The sequence below is a fragment of the Cygnus olor genome, chromosome 22 (genome assembly GCF_009769625.2).
Source record: "Cygnus olor isolate bCygOlo1 chromosome 22, bCygOlo1.pri.v2, whole genome shotgun sequence".
Taxonomy (NCBI): Eukaryota; Metazoa; Chordata; class Aves; order Anseriformes; family Anatidae; genus Cygnus; species Cygnus olor.
Window position 1 is genome coordinate 1,441,135 of NC_049190.1, and position 16,180 is coordinate 1,457,314.

Here is a 16,180-nt window from a genome sequence, read left to right on the forward strand (position 1 = left end):
TTAAGATTTCATTTCCAAGAAGAGCTGGTAGCTGTTTTAATAAACGGTTAAAAAACTGTCACGAGTCCAAGGGGCCAGCAGCTTGTTTACCGCGAGTGGCTCCTGTCACCCAAAGCACCTTTGACTGATGAGCTTAGAGCTGCCAGACCCCATCCGGCTCCCTCCGCAGCCCTCTAACAAGCAACATTTTCAGAAGCACTTTAGCCGTGTTGGGCACTTAGGAACCTAATCCCTATCGACTCTGAATGAGATTTATATTCCTGAATGGCCAGCTCACTTGTGAGAGAGGTCCCTGGGTCATGTAGAGCCTTTCAGAGATTTCACCCGACATCCCCAAGTCGTTTATTAGCTTTTTAATACCGTTCCTCGACAAAAAGCACAAACTCGCCCCGGCCAGCCAGCCGAGGAGGTGCAATAGCAGCACCAGGGCTACCAAAAGCCTTGCGGAGGGGCTGAGACCACATCCAGGGGCTAGAGAGGCGTAGAGCCCCCACTCCCAGGCTGGGAAGGAAGCAAAGCCCCATATTTTAAGGCTGCCAAGTGCTCGGTGCAGGGGCCATGGTTTCCTACACATCTGTCACGGCCCAAATGGCAAGGTCGAGTGATCCGAGGAGCCCACCTTCAGCGTGCCAGCACCCACCACCGCGGCTCACGAAATGGAGTCCCGAAATGGCTGGTGTATTTGGAGATCTTGTGCGTGACTAAATCGAGAGGAACAATAAGATCTTTTTCCAGATTCGGCAAACATCAGTATAATAAAAAAATTAATTATATGCTTGAACACATGCACCAGAGCAATGCCCTGTATTTTCTCCTAATTGTTCTCCAAGCCTTACAGAGCCACATTTAAATAAAAATGAAGCAGTTATTTAAACCACAATTAAAGATGGAGCAATTTATTTTTAAACCAGGAATATCGTCAGCAGAGCAGGAGCAGGCACAAGGGCCACGGCCAGGCCAACAGAGGAGCAGACAGGCAGGGCTGGGAACAGCTCTTAGCATCAATGTGTGTCCCAGAGGAGTTGTAGGAAAGAGAACGGTGGTCGTGAGCCCATGGAAAGGGTTCACCTGGGCTTGGACAGCTGGGACCAGCTCGTCCTTAGCACACCTGGAGCCCAGGTCTCCCAAAGCATCCCAGGGCCAGGCACAGGGTGGGCAGCCACAGCACCAGGCTCCATCTCTGCTCCCCTGCTGCCCTCTCCACAGCCCCAGGGTCTCACCCCATGACAGAACCTGGCCCCACAACCCCCAGAAGCCGCAGCCGTCCCTGCCCCGTGCCAGGAGGGAGCATCCTTCCCAGGGGGATGCTGTGGTGCTGCTGCAAGGGGGCTGGGGCGGGAGGAAGAGAAGCAACCACAACAAAAACCCACCCTCTCTTTTCATAAGACAGCAGAATTTATCAGCCTGCAGCCCTTCACATCTGTCTCCTCATACAAAATGAAAGAGGCTTTGAAAAACAGAGGAGATGAAATAAAGCCGTCTGTGTGAGGAAGCTGGCATCTCTGCCACTGTCACTGTCACCATGGTAGGAATAATGACCGTGATTGTTTCTGCATCTGCGTACGCGCGCGGGTGCGCATGGAGGGGGGAGGAAAAAGCACACCCACAGCCCCAGCACCACTGCTCCCTGGGGACACCAGCCCTGCTCCTGCACCCAAAAGTGGCCATGTCCTTGTCCCCACGTGTGCGAGTCTCCCCGTGGCCACGCCAGCAGGGATGGAGCGAGGCAGGGCTGAGCTCGGTGCTGCCACGAGCAGCCTCAGCTCCTCTCCATCCCCTGCCCAAGGGCAGGGGGCTCAAGCTCTTGAAAATGTGGCTTGAAGAGAAGTTTTAACCCGCGGGGTTTGCACATCACTTGGCTCTGCTGCAGCCATTACTGCCCGGCCGCCGCGGTGGGCGCAGCTCTCCTCGGGGACCTCGGGGTCACAGGGCTGGGCCAGCACCACCCTCACTCCATTAGGGGGCAATTAAAAAGGAGGTATAAAAGGAAAAAGACTGAAGCAGAACATGCCAGCAAGCAGCTGGTGGAGCAAAACCTCTCCCTCTAAACCATTCTCAGAGCCAGCTTGGGCATTTCAGGGAGGTTTCAGTGGTTCCAACCTGAGTGCTTCCCACAGCTTGATCCTGAGGTGATCCAGCACCTTGCAGAGATCCAGACCCCAAGGACTGCAGCTCTCCTTCAGCAGCGATGTCTGTGGCATGCACAGAAGCATTACCACTTGGCAAATGCCTCTTGAAGGACACAGGGCTGCAGCCCCTGCAATCCCCAGGGACCTGCGTCCTGCTGAGCGCTGCAGGGGTGAGGCAGGCACACCACAGCACCACAGCTCACTGCATGGCTCTGCCACGAGCAGGACCATGAGCTCTTCTGAGGGCCGGCTCCCAGCAGAGCAGCACCTCCCAAGGACCAGCAGCACACAGCCCAGGGGTCCTGAGCTCCCCCAGCCCAGCCCAGCCCAGCTTGGTGCCAGCACCAGAGGTTCTCCCTGGACACCAACAGAGGGCTGCTCCAGAGGACATTGCTCCTCACCCCAGCTTCTTGGGGATTTCCTGCAAAACTACAACTTGAAATTCAGGGCATAACTGGAAGAAAATCTGTACCAGTGTGCAGAGCCACCCTGGGACTCAGGAGAGTCCACGCAGCATATCCTGCTGTCACCAGCAGACCGTGCTCCTCCGTGCGTCTCCTCCTCCCTCTGCTCTCTCCACTTCAGTGTAATTTCTTTCACATAAATCATCTCGTCCTCAAGCCAGAATCTTTGCGGGAAGTTTGTGCCCAGCAGGTATCACGGCTGCTGCCTCCAGAAAGGTGCTGCACTCAGGTGCTCCCCTGCGAGGCAGCGAGCGAAGCCCCCTGCAGATGCTCCCCCCACCGCTCCCAGCAGCTTCCCAGGGACTGTGCTTGGCACTGGGGTGCTGCGAGGGCTCCTTCAGCATCTCTGCACCTCTCCCACCTGCAAACTTGTCCTGAACCTCAGGCCAGCAGCAGTGAAGGCAGAATTGGGGCAGAGCACCGGCGGCACAGCGGGAAGGTGTCGGGCAGAGATTTGCAGCCCACCTGCCTCGTGCTGCTGCTCCAAGCCCTCAGCCATCCATCCCATCCTGCACGCACCATTTCTCCGTTCCCTCCAGCACCACGGCTCCTCGGGGTGGCGGAAGATTTACGCTTACAGGTAGGCAGAGAGATGGCAGCTCCAAGCACGGACGCCCCTCTGTATTTCATGCCTTGGAGCTTGTCAAGCTGCCTTTGGCTCACGCTCCGTCATCCCGCAGGGCTTGGAGCAGGGGCAAGGACATCACGTGGGGCTGGGACGCCAGGTGCTAGATCAACTGCACCTTTCCTCCACAGGCGACCGTCTGCATCCTTTCTTCTCTGCCCTGCACAGAAAGCAGTGAAGGACTCGCTTGCTCTGATCTCAGATGAAGCAGCCCTTGCGCAGCTCCAACGGCACAGCAAAAGCCGCCACCAGCTCTCCTGCAGGATGGCCCCAGCTCAGGCACTCTCAGGCAATTCTTGGTTGCAGCATCAGCATTTGAGCTCTGCTGCACGCTAGACGAGGTTGGTAGCCAAAGCTGCTCTGCCAAGTCAGGATTCAGACGGGGGAAACGGCCTAGGCTGAACCCCGCCAGGCGCAGCCCTCCTGCCCTCCCGTCCTGAGCGCTTTGCTGCGCAGGATTTCTGGGATCCGAGGGCCTCATGGGGCCGAGGGACTGCCACCCCATCCCTCAGCCACCTCCTGCAGCTGTGCTGTTCAGGGACACAGCTGCAGGGCAGACAGTGGCCGTGGCCACACGGGTGCAGGCAGAGCCCCGCTGAGCCCAGCGCATCTGGAGGCGATGGGGTGCTTGTCCCTCGCTCTCCACATGCATTTTATTTACTTGTTTTAGTCCCCCTTTTTTTTTTTTTTTTTGGTGCGTGTGTGCATGTGTGTGAGATCGTCTCCAACGTGACTCTGCATTATCAGGGCTATAATGAGTCCTTGTTAAAATGGATTTGATGGAATAATTATATTCCAGAAAAAAACCTGCAGGAAAGCTCTCTCCCCTCTTAAAGGGCAGGATCATCAAACGTTCGCACCACATTATTTGCAGTCACACCTTCTGCTGCATCTGCTCCTTTTAAAATCTCTAACTCCAATCTGATCTGAATATATAAATCTGAATTATCACAGCAAAAGGAGATGTGCTCACACCTTTTTTTATCTGTTGCCATGGCGATTAGATAAAATTCACGCCAAGTCTCTGGGGAAGGATGAAATGATTTCAGACAGAATCTCACCCCACTTGGTGAGAATAACGCCTGGAGCTACTTCCCTCTGTAACAGGTCTGGGCACATGTCGCAGCCAGGGAGGGGGCGAGGGGCGGGGGGACGCCGGGACACCTCCGGAGATCTCGGGACCGACAGCAGAAAAGGTCCCGCAGCACCCCCAGCCAGAGCGGGGCCGGACAACGCTCCTCTGAATCACATCAGGCTGCTCCACCAGGGAGAAGCTGGGAAATGGAGCTGAAAAGGCCAGCTCCTTGCTGGGCCTTTGCCCAGCGGTCCCAGCTCACGTCTCGGTCCTGTCCGTGAGCAGTGCTCCTGCCCGCTGCAGGCTCAGGGCTGTGCCATGAGCGATGGCAAAGCCAAAGAGTGCCCAGGTCCTGGACCACTGGGAGCTGCTCGCTGCAGGCAGCTCGCTTTGAGCCAGCTGGGCTTACCCTGCACTCAGCAAAACCGAATGAAAGTGCTGACAGCCCGTACCTGTCCTCAGCATCTCCTCTCCCGCCCCTAACAAATATCAACACACAAACAAGGACTGTCTTTCACCTCGCCGTGTTTGTTCGGTCCCGGCTTCCAGCTTTTCTGCAGTAACACAGGATGGATGTCCCCAGCACAAGGCCATTGATGGAAGGACAATGCTCGATTATCCAGGTCCGGGCTGGCCGGCCTCCTGGATCAGCTGCCTTGCCCCCATCACGCAGCACACGTCTGCCGGCGAGGCAGCATCGGCAGCTCCAGTCCCAGCTCCAGAGCATTGCCCCCATAAATACAGCGGGGTTTTAATTGCCCCTAGCCTCACGCTGTGCCTCTGCACTCATTGTGCTTCAAGACAGATTCAAGTGGATTTAGTGTATGGTTGCACTTCTAATATTTCAGAGAACGGGTGGCAGACGTTGCAAGGTGCAGCAGAAAAGAGCGTACACTTCGGGGTGAACGGTCGTATTTAACCATGAGAAAGCTGTCACGCTTCTCCATGTCACCAAACAGCCGCTGGGATGAGCTCAACAATCCCAGAGTCGGACACTGCAGCAGACAGCACAGCAAGGTCTCCTTAAATTAAGATCATGTCTAAGCCACTGTGAACAGACCAGCTTCGATACTTTCTGAATTCCTAACAGGCCGTCATTCAAACAAGAACATTCACAAAAACAATTAAAACTTCACAAAACTGTGACTTTTTTTTCCCAGTTCCATCCTTCTGGCAGGCTTCATGTTTCAGCTTTCAGAGAGAGGGCTTTGTGGCTCTCCAATGACTAAAGCAGCACATCCAAGTCCCCGCAGCCCTCAAACAGCAGCTATTGAGAAAAGCAGCACCCCAAAAGAGTCTGCACCTTGAGAAGGGTTGCATTTAGACATGTTTCCAGCACAACGTATCGAGTACATGACTCCAAAGCATCAAAGAGCAGCTCAGCAGTGGGTTCATGGGTGTAGTAATGCTCACTGCCTCCAATAATCACTTTTTCTGTGCTGCCTTGAGCCCCAGGCCACCAATACCCCAGGCAAGATGGAGACAAGAGCCATCAGCTTCCACTTGTGGCTCTGCTCCATGGATGCAGCCAGGCCAGAGCCCAGCACCCCCCAGCCATCATTTCTGCCCAGCCCAGCATACCCAGCAGCACTCTTCAGCACAGCCTGGGCAGATGACACATTTGTGCCAGAAAAGGCAAACCGAGGTGTAAATACTTCTCGAACCCCGCTGAGGGATGGTTTGGGTATAACTGCACACGCACACCTGTGCTCCCAAGGTTACAAATGAAGTTTTTGAAAAGCCAGCTAAAGCTCCAATGAGCACACTTCAGAAATAGCAGGGAGCTCATTGCTGGAGAAGGGCTGACAATTCCTCAGAAATCCACTCTTTGTAGCATCTCACATTTCCTACCCTCATCACCGCCTTTGTAAGCCGCTGCTGGACGCGCCCCCCGGTGGTGCCCACCTACATCGGGTCCACATTAGCATCACCGCTACGTGCCCAGCCCTGCAGAACCCACGACTGCCAAAATCAAGTTACATTCCCGCAGTACGCGGAGAGAGGACAAGTCAGTGCCAGGAATCTCCATTTCCGTGTCACCACAACTACAGCACAGTGACTCTACGGCACCCTCGGTCGCACATGCAATACATCTCCAACAAACCCAAACCACGCATGTGCTCCCGGACTTCACATCACCCAGCCTGGAGATGTGGCTTTAAAAAAAGCCGTTCACCACGCCGGGTTCTTGGAGTGGCTCGTGGCAGCAGCTTCCCCCTGCCTCCCCGCGGAGCAGGAGAGGGACGCGGGCAGCAGGCTGCTCAGCTGCATCCTCCCCTGCCTCCTCCCACCCCTCTCCCCCAAGTATACATCAAGATTCATCAATAGCAACAGAGTTTGAAATCACAGCCTCGGTGTGAAGTGCAATCTTGTACACAACCCCCAAATCTGTAAGCGCTGCTGCTTTATTCTCAATAAGCACTAGCCCACGTTAAATGCCAGAATCCTGTGAGTGGTGCTGCACGTGTGCTACCAGGCTGAGAATGAGAGGCAAGATTGATTTGGATGTGAGCACCAGCAAAGCAAATGGGTTTTTGAAAACCCTGTAATTTCTCTGCAACCCTTGACTTCACTAAACACACATTTTTAGACTATGGCACAGTTAGGTAGGCATTAAACAAAAATGAGCTGCACTAATGATGATTTACGTGCAGGATAACCTTCTATAAAGAATTTATCTTTGATTTCAGGGTAAGTTTCAGTGTTGCCAAGTTAACCAAATAACGCGAGTCCCCACCAAAACCCCCCACTGCAGCAGTGCGATACAGACACGAGGCATTTTGCTACAATTGTTTTAAGATCTCTCCTAAAATAGACCCAGTAGGTGCTCCTGAAAAAAAAAAACAGACTTGTCAGGAACTTAAATGAAGAGAAGCCAGGCAGAGGCACCCTCTGAAAGCAGAGCACCGCTGCGCCAACAGCAGTGCTCAGGGAGGAGCACACAGTGCACACCAGCCCCAGGCAGACCCCAAAAAGTCCCCCACCCATCACCCAAGGGGAGGGGGCAGTTTTCAACCCTGTACCCCCACGAAGAACAGAAAGCACACCACAAAGCTCCTGAAACATGTGGCAAGATGGGGTTGCACCTGCAAGACCAGCAGTGTCACAGGAAGCGCGCCCTCCCTTTCACGGAGGGATTTTCCCCATTTCTGGGCTATAAAATGTTTTTTTGGTCAGGGAGAGGGATAGGGACACTACAGAAAGCAAGCACCTAGGGTGAAAATAATCATTTAAACGAAAGTTTTCTGCCACAGAGTGCTCTGGATGGAGGATGTATTACAGAGCCTGCTAGGACCGTGCATGCCCTGACGCACCAAGGGTTAGCAGGAGGATGCACAGTCCTCCACAAAGCCTAGAAGAAAGTTTCAGAAAGAGCAGTGGCTTGCATGCACCGATAGTAGGAAAAAAAGCCAGTTTCAAATAAGGCTTGGATTCGCTTCTGAAAGAGCTGCAGTACCTCCACAGACCTTTTGTTTCTGGAGGATGACTGGAGGAGCACTACGCAGTGCTGTCGGTACAACGCTCGATGTTAGCACACCTCTGGCACGAGGGGGCTGGCAGTGCTCAGCACACTGGCACAGTGTGTTCACGAGCCACACCGCTCGCTCGGAGCAGCGGGAACCCCCTCCTTGCCTTACTCGCTAAGAATTAGGACAGAATCAAAGGCTCACCGGAGGTCAGGAGGAGAGCATGTTTTTGGTAACAGCAAAGCCAGTTTTAGCTCTAGCGATCGCAAGAAAAAAAAAATAAGCTTCAGGCAGATACTATATTTGTAATCCAACAGCAAAACATGTTTGCTTGTGTTGACTCTGCACTGTAACACGATTTATATGTTCTGTCTTTAGGGTAATTATTGCTTTAGAATGTTAAAATTGTTCCACTCTAATTAAATCATCATATTAAAAAATCCACCGCAAAAGCGAACTTGGGAACAAGTCTGGTTAAGATCATGCAAGCGCACGGGCGCCCGGGTGACGAACGCGCTGCTCTTCAGACGGAGCGCAGACACCACACTGCTCCCACGTGCCAGGAATGCACTGCAGCACCGGGGGCTGCAAGGTGAGAAGAAAATTCAGGGCAGAGCTGTTAGGATGTGGATCCGTCCCCGGAGCACAGTGCCAGCACGGCACCAGGCTCACCCGGGGCTCGGTCCATGATGAGGGGTTTCGGCTGCGGGGTCTGCACCGCCCGCGCCTGCCAGCTGCTTGGGGACAGGGACACGGTGCCAAGCAAAGCCCCGAGTTTTGTGCCTTCTGCTCCTGAAAGCAGAGCTGCAGTACAGCAGAGCCTGCAGAGCTATTACCAGCGCTGAGCCCAGGCAGTGGTTCGAGCAGATGACGTGCTGTAAGGTGTCTGTGCGCTCCAGCCCCAGGAACCACCACTCGTCCTCCCAAGAGGTGCTGGAGGAGACAAGGGCTGAGCAGCCCTGGCCAAGCACTACTCATTTCATTACAAAAAACAGCTTTAGAAACCACCAGAAGCAACAAACACCTGGCATGCAAACAGCCCACCCAGCTCCACCGCACAGCGCAAGTTCCTCAGGGCGGCCGTTTGAGTCCCCGGGGTTTTCAGCACCCTTGGGAGCACCCAAAGCAGCAGGGCAGTGCTAGAAATCCCCACCCATCGAGCGAGCCCTGCCAGAGGCAGCAGGGCACTGAAACCCCACCTCACACCCTGTGCTAGGGCAGATGCAGCCGTTCCCCAGGGCCGTGCTGAGGCTGTGGCCGAGCCTGCGCCCTGCCAGCGCTTCCCGTGCCTCTTCCGAGCAGCGGCCGGCCTAAGGGCAAACCCCCCCCAAAAAGGCTTGTACACGGGCCTCAGAGACCACCCAGGGGTTTCTCACCTAGTAAAACAGAATGGGCATTTCTGTGATACCACAAAACACCCAGAAATGCCAGAAAGGTTTGTACTCAGGAAGGCTCTTTGCTAAACCAAAATCTCCCTTCCCGGGCAAAAGGCTGTTACAGGCACGGAGCAGCTGCCCATCATTGCACGAGCATCCTTCCCAACTCCTGCCCGGGGAAGACCGTGCTCCGGAGGCGAGGAGTCTCATGCAATATTTCATCCCGAGACTGTCAGAAGTGGGTCACTGCCGGGGAGGAGGGGCACCATAAACCCAGCTCCTGACCATGGCAAGGGAGCTGGCTCAGTGCCCCGGCTCTGCTGCCCGGCGCAGGCTCGGTGCCAGCGCCAGGACCGGCACAGCGGGTGTCTGAGAGGTGTCCTTGCTGCCCCGGCCGCCGGCTCAGCACCACTCCCGGGTGTCACCTGGCAGCCGGTGCTGCACAGACCCCCCAGAGCCCCGCAGCAGGAGGAGCGGCCAGCGCTGAGCCAGCAGGTCAGCTGCGCCCCGAGGGGCCGCCACCAGCGAGAGCCACCGCAGCCCTCAGGAAGCTCGTCCCCCTCCAGGTGAAGCACTTTGCTCCTTAAGCTCCTTAGGAAACATCCCTGCAAGGCGGATTAAAGCAAATCCCCTCCCCTGCATGGTCAGCGGCTGGCACCAGGCTGTCCCCCCAGCTGCCACCCCCCGGTGCCTGCCCCTGGGCACATCCCCACCGCGTGGCCAGCGTGGCGATGCCCAGCCCCAGAGGAGCATCGGGACTTACTGACCTATGAGCAAATATCAAGCACTGAGCACTCACTCTGGGCAAAATCCTTTAATTCTTTCTGGATCCCCTGGGGAAAGCAGCATCGATTGCTTTGCTATAGCTTACACACGCTGCGCAGGGCAGCCAGCGCTGCCATCAATACAGCCAGGGAGGGAGCCAAGAGGTCACCCCGGTACATGGGGACGCTGGTGGCTCCACGCAGTGCTCAGCACCTGCCCGTATCCCCGTGCTGCTTCCCAGCCTGTGACGAGCCCGGCAGGACCCAGCACACCAGGAGCACAGCACACCCATGTCCCCTGCTCCTTTCCCCTCCTGCTTGGCCACACCAAGGCGCCCAGGTCATGTCCCACCCAGGGGACCCGCTGGGGCAAGACTCTGCTTTTAGAGGCTCTCTGCTCTCGCCGGGACGCAGGGTGTTCAGTACATGCCAAAAATTGCAGGGAACTACCCAAGGGTTGCAAAATCCCTGCAAAAACACAGGCGCTGCTGTCCCTCCTGTGGCCCCGACCCACAAACCACAACAGCAGCGTTGGTGCTGGGTGGGACACATCCAGCCATGGTAGCCAAGTGGCTTCCCGTGCCAACACGGAGGCACACGATGCCTTTAACAGAGTTCCCCTTCCCATGGCTGAAGCCGTTGTGAAAACACACGAGGAAGGCTGGAGTATTGACTTGTGTGCCACCGACGGCAGGGAAAGCCAGCTGGCTGCGGGTCAGGACAGGGACAGCACGGGCAAGCGCTGTTGCCCCAGCCCCAGGTGCCACACCGCCACCGAGGTGAGCTGGTGCACAGGCACGTGGGGGACACGAGGACAGGACACACACTGCCACGCTTACACCAGACACCCGCGAGCACAGCGATGCTCAGAGCACAGCCGCAGCACCACGGACCCCGAACGCAGCACCACCAGGCTTCTCCAGTACGAAGCCCCAACATGTTCAGCAACAAAACCTTGGCTTTGGCAGCAGAGACGATAAACCACAAAAACATTCTCCGCGACACTCAGCCCGACATGGCAGAGCAGGCCAAAATGTTCCAAGAGCACATGGTGTTTTCAGAGCAGCGCCTCTCTTACCTGGGATGATAGAAACGGTGTCTTTCTCCCAGGACACAACACTAACGTATTCCTGCACTGAAGAGGGGATGAGGCACTTGAAAACAGCCACGTTTCCACGCATCGACCTTTGGTCCTCCACCCGAACGGTGTACGGCTCCCTGAAAACTGCGGAGAAGAGCAGATGGTTGGTGGCGTGACGGTGCTGGAAGCAAGCACGCTTCCTTTCGCTTTAATCCCACATCTCCCAAACAAACAAACCCACCCAGCCATAAACTGCTTCCATCCACAACACTTGGCCCACACAGAAGCAGAGGCAGCACAAGGTAACACTGCTGCTCACCTTCCCAGTCCCCACGGGGTGCTGTGAGCCTTGTCCTTGTCACGGGGTGCCTGTGAGCTGCCCCGTCCCTCGGGCTGATGCACAACCCAGTAGCAGAGTGCTCCCCAGTGCCAAGCCCTCCTGCAGCTCTCATTAGGGCAGCTGCGTCTGCCCCAGCCTCGTCAGCACAAATGAGACATCGCTGTGCCCAGGAACCATCGCCCTGCCCAGGAACAAAGGCAGGCAACAGAAACTCCAAGGATGCAAATGCAGGGGTGCAGGTGCTTCCACCTGGGGACAGCTTCCACCTGGGGACAGCCATTTCCTTCATTTAATGACACCCCACGGCCAGAACAAAAACAGCAGACAAATCTCTTCAGAAAAAAACTCCAAAGGTCACAAAAATAAGATGTTTACCCCGAGCGGAAAGCACCCCTTGGCAATGCACCCTACCCCAACAAGCAAGCACTGAGGGGTGCTGCGATTTCCACCCCGTCTCCTTGGGGTGATGGGTGACACCTCCTGCCGGTGCCACACGCCAGCTGGCAGGGAGGTGACAGCCATAAAGCAATAAATGGCCAGCTGCAGGAGATGCCCCACATGTGCCACCCCCCAGCTCCCCTGCTATTTACTGGGTGCCCCAGAGGGGAGGCAGCGAGCTGGGGCTGCAGGGGAGAAGCCCACACAAAGGGACACCAGCACTGAAGCAGATTAGGTAGCAAAAGCTTCCTTAATCACATGGAGCCGAGGCTTATTCACGGGCTTTAAAGGCCAGCAGGGAGCACGAGGACCATCCAGCCCGGCTGCTGCCCCTTGCACCCAGCCCCTCAGCTGCCCCCAGCATCCCCAAACCCTGCTCCATGCTGAGCCAGCCCCGGCTTCCCCTGCTGCTGCCGAGCCTCTCGCTCCCAGGGGTGAATTAAAGCCACCACTAGCACACTGAAAGCTTCCCACTGGCTAGAGAGATTTACTCCATGCACTCGCTACCAGGTTTTCCAAGGCTTTGAGACTTTTCCAATTCCTCATGTTTTCAATTGGGTTTTATTTGCTTTCTTCATACAGCTTTAATTGGTTTTACTTGCATGGCCATCACAAAGCAGGGGAGAGCAACGGGGACACAAGAGACTGGGTGGATGCAGAAGCAGGGGGACGTCTCGCAGCCATTTCCAACCAGGATAAAGCCCAAGCACCGGGAACCACCACAGCCGGGCTGTCCTGGTGGCCCCAGCGCCCCGCACGTGGCCCCGCTGTGAAGTGCCTGCTAATTGTGCCTGCTAATTGCACCTGCTAATGGGGCACAGACGGACAGGCTGCCAGCTGAAGGCCTGCTCACAGGGGGGCATTAAGCCAGGACTGAGCCCTGCCACCAGCCTGCCGTGATCCCAAAAAATCCCTCAGCATGGGGAAGAGCAGCGGAGGCTGAGCACTGCCTTGAGCTGAGGAGGGCAGGCGAGGAGCAGGGGCAAAATGTGTCCCCTGCAGCACCTCCAGAGCATCCTCATGTGTGAGCCCTGCACAACCACAGCACCCCCTTTCACTCCCTGCCAGGCAAATTTGCAGAAACTCCCCGGTTTTAGCAAATTCGAGCCCAGGCTCACCAGCTCCAGGACCTCAGAGGCACAAGCTGCCCCCAGGCAGGCAGCCAGGCCGTGCTCACCCCGCACCATGTTTCACCCCACGCTGCCAGCCCCAGGCTGGGTGCCCCATGAGACACCCACCCCGTGGTCCCCAGGGATCGAGGGATCCTCACAAAGCCCCGGCACAAGGAGGGCAGCAGCTCCCTGCTGCACGTCCACATTTATTACACCCTCACCATTTGCTGTCCCTCCTCCGCTCCGCTGTGGTTTATAGGTAACCTGATAATGTTGGTAAATAATTCACTCTGGGGAGGGGGGTTAATACCAATTTACTCTGCAGTACAAGGTATTAAAATAAAAAACCCTGTAGTCACTTCTGTCATGTTCCCTCTGCTAGCCCCACTTTTAATAGGTTACATAATGAAGCCATTCCTGGGCTATTAGCCCTCCTCAGCCTGGTCAATAATTTACTATAATGGCTTCTGGAAGCAGCTCTTTGCCATATTCCTCCTTTTTTCTTTGCTTAATAGGCCTTGGCATGCTTGGGCTGGATGCAGCAATGGGAGCAGGCAGGTTTGAGAGGGGCCGTGGGGCGCAGGGGGGGCTCTGTGCTCCAAGCAGATGTAGCCCAGGTCCTCCCCCAGCCGTGGACACCCTGTTTGTGGCTGGATGTGACAGTGCTGATTCACGGGGGGGTGACCTCTCCTGCAGCACCACTGCCCCAGGCACTTGCTGGAGGCACCCAAGCCCCGCACCGTGGCCCTGCAGCTCACTCCACAGCTGGCAGCAGACCTGAGCTGCAGAACTTGCTCTTATCAGGGGCAGGATGCTGTTTGGCAAACACATCTCGGGCTGCCTCCATCTGTCCCACACCCGGCCCCTTCTGCTCCCGATCACTCCCCTTGCAGCAGCAGGCACAGCCCTGGCTCAGCACTCCTCCAGGCACAGCACCAGCTCGCTGTCACGGCATCACCGCCCCACACCGGGTACACAGCACAGGAGACCAGACAGAAGGCAGCACCTCATCAAAATCCCAAAAACCCCAAGCTCCTACCTGCTTTAACACGGATGTTTGGGCTCCTGATTTTGCCAGCCGAGTTCTCCGCGGTGCAGAAGTAGTCGTTGTCGTGGATGAAGCTGTTGAAGGCTGATGGCGAGAAGGGGTAGAGCTGCAAAGTCCCATTGGCATGGACGTGCCGGATGTGGGGCACATCGTAGATGTCGTCGCCTGTGGCCAGGTACCACCGAAGGACGGCGCTGGGTGACCCCGCGGCCGGGCAGGGGATCACCACCCCCACAGTGCTGGAGAAGGTGACCTGCTGGATGGAGTCGTTCACAAAGTAGAGGCTGGTTCCAACATCTTCAGTGAGAGCTGCGGAGGAAGCAGAGGCCGTGGGTTATTACAGATAACTCTCCCCACCGGGGCAGCTGCCCCGAGCCCAGCCCCGACGCACGGCAGAGCAGAAGGAGGGAGCGCAGGGACATCGGTGCACGAGCTGGAAGCATAAAGGCCACCTTCACAGGCCAGCGCTCTTGCTGGCAGCACGGATCATGGACCACGAGTGCCTAACCAGGACAGCTAGGGGCTGTGCACGCACAAGGGGGTGCCAGGACGCCCCCCCGGTGGGGAGAAGGCACAGCGTGAGGACGCCTCCACGCATGGGTGCCCCCAGCCAGATGTGCGGCCCCAGCTGGGGCTGTGCATGCACTGGTGGCCCTGAGCACACGGTCACATCGTGCCTCAGCACCCACAGGGCTGAGGACACCCAGGGGCACCTGCCTCCTGCAGGCAGCTCTGCAGGGAAGGCGCTGGGATGTTGGTGAGCCCCATCTGAGCCTCTCCCAAGCCGGGCAGGAAGGTTTGCTGCTAGCCCCCCGCTCCTCCAGGTGCTGCAGCAGCCCCAGGAGAGGAGCAGGAAATCTGCCTTCGGCCTTGCTGTCCTCTCCTGGGGTCAGAGCGGGGAGCCCGGCCTCAGCCTGAGCTTTCAGCCCCGCCATCCTAGAGGAGCTCACAGCCACCTGGGTGCCCAGAAGCTTCCCAGGGCACTTGGATGGCTGCAGGGAAGCAGGGAGGAGACCTCTGCACCCCGCTTCTCCTGTCTCCCCTTCCCACTCCAGGACCACGAGCTCCCCTTCTCCACCACAGCAAGCAAAGGCTCCTATAAATACGGATGAGGCAGCCCCCAGTCACTTTGCTCGTTTTTTTCTTTTTTTAGCCACACTTTTCCGCGTGGGCGGCAGGACACGGATATAGAAAGCGGCCCTCGGCGGGTGTATTAATAGCTCTGGCTGAGAGCACCGCTCGTGGTGCCGCGGAGCCAACACGCAAATAACACCACGCTGCTGGCTCCCAACGAGCCACCGGGGACCCTCCCTGACCTCGATTCCTTAACTTGGGGAGGAGGGAACAGGAGCAGGGGGGAGAAGGGAAGAGTCTCCTTGCATGAACATCCTCGCGGCCATGCCTCCGCGGCAGCGCAGCGCAGCTGCTGGGCAAGGAAAGGCTCTGGAGGTGCTGTTGGCCACAGCACCAAGCTGCCCACATCCACAGAAAAGAGTTTTGTTTTCCTCAGGCGGGATCAGCGAGCACACCCCTCTCCTGTTGTGTCCCCAGTGTGCTCAGTACCATTCTCCACCAGGCCATGGGCACCACAGCCCCTCGGCCCTTCCTGCACACAGCCCCCGTCCTGCCATGCACTGATGTCCACGTGCCTTTCATCACCACTAAACCAGAGGTGAGAGACTCCATGTCTTGCTCTCTGTGTACTCAGCACCAAACCATCACCCAAAGTGACCAAATTTCCTCCTTTGCCTGCTCGGAGCCTGATGGTCCCGCACCAAGGACACCGCAGCCAGAGCGGCCCGCAAGCCATGGATGTAAGGGACCAGCAAGAGGCGAGGTCCAGCACCAGCACCGCACTCAAAACAACACATTTATAGGCTGGTCATGGCAGTGCCCACCGCCCGAGCTGAGCACAGGGGTCCAAGCACACGGAGCATGCTGTGCACCCATCCTGCACCCCTTGCCCACACCTCCAGACGGGTCCTGGGGTCCGTCCTGGAGCAGCAATGGGAGAGCAGCCGCCCCCCGACAGGGAAACCTCTCACCAGGCACCCACCGGGGGGCTTGGAGGTAGGGGGGGACAAGAGTGGAAAAATACCTCATAAACAGAAATTCAGCTTAGCCATGAAGCTTTTTCAGGTCAAAGGGGGAAAGGGATTTTTAATAGAAAATGGAAGTTATGGGATTGGCAATAGTTATGTGACAGACGCATAGAGTTAAATCCAGATAATCTCCTTTACCATTTAGCATTGAGCACCATC

The 16,180-nt window shown here is 56.6% G+C and overlaps 1 protein-coding gene across 3 annotated transcripts in view; it reads right to left on the bottom strand.

Annotated features, from left to right (window-relative positions):
• Positions 1 to 16,180, bottom strand: part of DSCAML1 (DS cell adhesion molecule like 1) — a 98,731-nt gene that overhangs the window by 76,573 nt on the left and 5,978 nt on the right. For 2 of the 3 annotated variants that reach the window (XM_040534171.1, XM_040534173.1), the window contains exons 2-3: positions 13,911 to 14,228; positions 10,979 to 11,125 (exon numbers count right to left, since the gene is read on the bottom strand). In XM_040534171.1, coding sequence (XP_040390105.1) covers positions 10,979 to 11,125; positions 13,911 to 14,228 — 465 coding nt within the window. Of the gene's footprint in view, positions 1 to 10,978; positions 11,126 to 11,300; positions 11,391 to 13,910; positions 14,229 to 16,180 lie in introns of those variants that run through there. The other variant, XM_040534172.1, reaches the window with a different exon arrangement.